A 3,117-nucleotide genomic window follows, 5' to 3' on the forward strand; every position below is an offset into this window, starting at 1 on the left:
GGGAATTAATGCTAAGAAGGTGGAGTTAAGCGAAGGGAGAATCCAATGCATTATCTGTGATTCCTCCACTAATTCCCAAACTTTTGTGCTAATCAGCTCCCAAAATTCATGAAAAAAATTTGTTGTGAACCCGTCAGGACCTGGTGCTTTTCCATCTTTGATTTGAGCCATAGCCTCTTCCACTTCTTTCATTGAGATGGGTTGAAGCAGCTGTTTGTTGTGGTCTTCCGTAATTATTTTAGGGATGAGCTATGTAATTTTTTTAATAGCCTGATCTCTTCTTTCTGGTTGCTCCTTAAGGATTTCCTGAAAGTGTTCTTGGAATTCCTTTTCCATTTCTTCATGATTTTCTAATTTTTCCCCTTGCCTGTTGTTAATGAATGCTATATTATTGTGCATCCTCCTTTGGATTGCGGATCTGTGGAAAAACTTCGTGTTTTTCTCCCCCTCCTTTAGCCAGCGAATGCGAGATTTCTGCCGCCACAGAGTTTCTTCCTACTGTCTGCGTGTCTCGATTTCAGTCCAAAGGATCTGCTCCTGGTGCGCTCTGTCTCCTGTTCGCCCCTCCATAATAATCTTCTGTTGTAAAGTGCACATTTGCTGCTCCAATTTTTTTCGCTGCTCAAATATATTGCCGAATTGGGTATGATTCCAATTTTTGAGAACCTGTTTGAGACTTTTCAATTTCTGTTGAAATTGGAACATTTTGGTTCCTTCAGAGGGTTTGAAGGTTTTCCATGCCTCCTTCACCACTGATTTGAAATTGGGGTTGGTGAACCAAAACGCCTCAAATCGAAAGGGTCTGTTGCTTTTTGTGCCTGGGCGTGCCCATTGCAGCATAATGGGCCAGTGGTCGGATCCTCCGTGGGGCACAATAGAGGCGTGAAAATCCCCTCCAAGGTGTATGGCATTGTCCGAAATAAGAAAGCGATCCAGTCTTGAGGCGATGTGCTGAGATCCACTGCGTTTATTGGACCAGGTATAGACTCCATTTGAGGTGTGAATGTCCATGAGGTGATTATTTTGAATAAAATTACGAAAGCCAATACTGTCTCCTTCTAATTTCGTTCTGCCGCCGCTTTTTTCTTCCAGGGCTCTGATGATGTTGAAATCGCCCCCTCCAATCCAAAGTGGAAATTGTCTGTTTGAATTCAGAGTCGTGAGAGTATCCAGAAGCGCCAGTTTCTGATTTAATTGTTGCGGGAAGTAGACATTTGAAAGGTGACCATGAATGTTTGTTCCTGTGAGATGAAAAGTGGCTTGGATAAAGAAATGAGAAGCGTGGAAATCATGAAGAGTGAGAAGTTGTGGGTTCCAAATGATCGCTAGTCCCCCCAATGTGCCTGAGGCATCCACAGTGACTGAGCTACAGCCGGCCCAGATCTTTCTCAGAATCTTTTCTAAGATGGTACTGTTGCTTTTTGTTTCTTGAAGAAAAACTATGGAGGGCTTTTCTTGCTGTATCACATTTTTTAACATTCTATGTTTGGAAGCACTGTTCAATCCTCTTACATTCCAGGAAAGAAGCTTCATGAGGAATTGTGGGGTTGAGATTTGTAGAACTTTGTCAGCTTAGGAAATCTTCCAGATTCCATGAGCATTTCTCCTAGTATGATGGTCCTCTACAGGTCCGTTTTGCGCCCTCTTTTTTTTGTTTCTTTTAGGATTTTCTTTCCATCCCATGGGCTTCCTGCTTGTATTCCTAAGCATTTTTTGTGATGCGCTTTGCTGAGAACTCCTTCTAGCCTTTCGATTTCCCATGGAGGGATTGAGTTGTACTCTTTTTGTTTGCAGGCTGTCTCCAGCTTGAGTATGTCTAAACCTTCTAAGCTGATACTCTCTGGATCTTCATCCATTTTTGAGGGCATGTTTTGTTCTTCCCTGAGAGTATTGTCCTGAGTGCTAAGGATTAGAGCCGCTTCCAGATCCATTGAAGAAGGTTGCGCTGCATTCTCTGGTTTTGATATCTTATGAGTAGGGGAGATGGGAAGGCTTGAAGGATCTGAGTCAGCTGCAAGAAGAGGAAGCTTGAGGATCCTGGAGGGAGAAGGTATTTCAGTGTTATCCAAGGATGAAGCTGGAGGATTTTCAGAAGGTTCACTAGGGGTGAGTATTGCAAATCTCTTCTGGGAGTCTAGCTTTTTGGAGCTATCAGGAGCAGGGGTAGATTTCTTTGCATGACGACGGTGATTAGGGATTTTGATGAAGCCTTCTGAGTCTGTGCTTGGATCATTGACAGGGGGTTTGGGTTGAGGATTGAGGGGACAATCCCTGAAGAGATGGCCATGCTCATGGCACTTCCTGCAACGAAAAGGAATGTGCTCATAATCTAAAGATTGAATCCACTCAAATTCGTCGTGGAAAAGACTTACCGAATCTGCAAGATCTTTGGAAAGGTGCATTTGGACATAGATCCGGGCGTAAGAAGTGTATCTGCGAGATTTGGTTTCCTCAGAAGCTTTGATGAAGGTCCCCAGGCTGTTTCCTATGTCCCTTAGAGTTTCCTCCTTCCAATATTCTACAGGGAGGGAATACATTCATATCCAGATAGGAGCCCAGCTGAAATCCTCCTTGTCTAGATCGAATCTTTCTTTCCATTCTCTTAAGTACAGTCCAGAAGAATTAAAGAAATACGGACCTCCTTCAAATATTCGAGATTTGTCCTCCAGACAGTTAAAGATTGTCGTGAAGAAGCCTATGGGGCCAAGCTGCAAAGTGACTTGTCCCTTAGGCTTTCATTTTGAAGCGATCCAGCCATGCAGGGCCTTTTCAGAAGGCTAGAATCTGAGGAACTTGCCGATGAGTGCATGATCCCTCATAAATTGAATTTCGCCATTGATTCGTTCGCTGGGTAGATCGACTTTGATTCTTTCAGCCTTTTTTGGTATGCATGTGGCTGAAGTCGCCTTTGTTTGTGTCTTAGGAGCTTTCTTATTCCCGCCACTTTCTTTGCCAGTGTCATCGCCTGTAACAGCAGTTTCTTCTTCATTGGTAGTCGGATCTGGTCCTTGCTCTGTTTCAGGGAGGCTTGCTGGTTTGTGCAGAGGATCATTGTGTTTTTTCCTTGAGTTGTCAGAGGTTGAGCCAAAGTATGGAGGGGGGGAGGATCCCGCCCCT

The 3,117-nt window shown here is 43.9% G+C and overlaps 1 protein-coding gene across 1 annotated transcript; it reads right to left on the reverse strand.

Moving 5' to 3' along the window:
* Nucleotides 1-495: 495 nt before the first annotated feature.
* LOC149211813 (uncharacterized) lies at nt 496-1,533 on the reverse strand. Its single transcript, XM_089388485.1, has one exon. The coding sequence runs from the start codon at nt 1,531-1,533 to the stop codon at nt 496-498; it is 1,038 nt and encodes a 345-aa protein (XP_089244611.1).
* Nucleotides 1,534-3,117: the final 1,584 nt, after the last annotated feature.

The sequence above is a fragment of the Pinus tabuliformis genome, chromosome 1_1, assembly GCF_031772625.1.
Source record: "Pinus tabuliformis cultivar Carrire ecotype Pingquan chromosome 1_1, CPIR1, whole genome shotgun sequence".
NCBI classification, from domain to species: Eukaryota; Viridiplantae; Streptophyta; class Pinopsida; order Pinales; family Pinaceae; genus Pinus; species Pinus tabuliformis.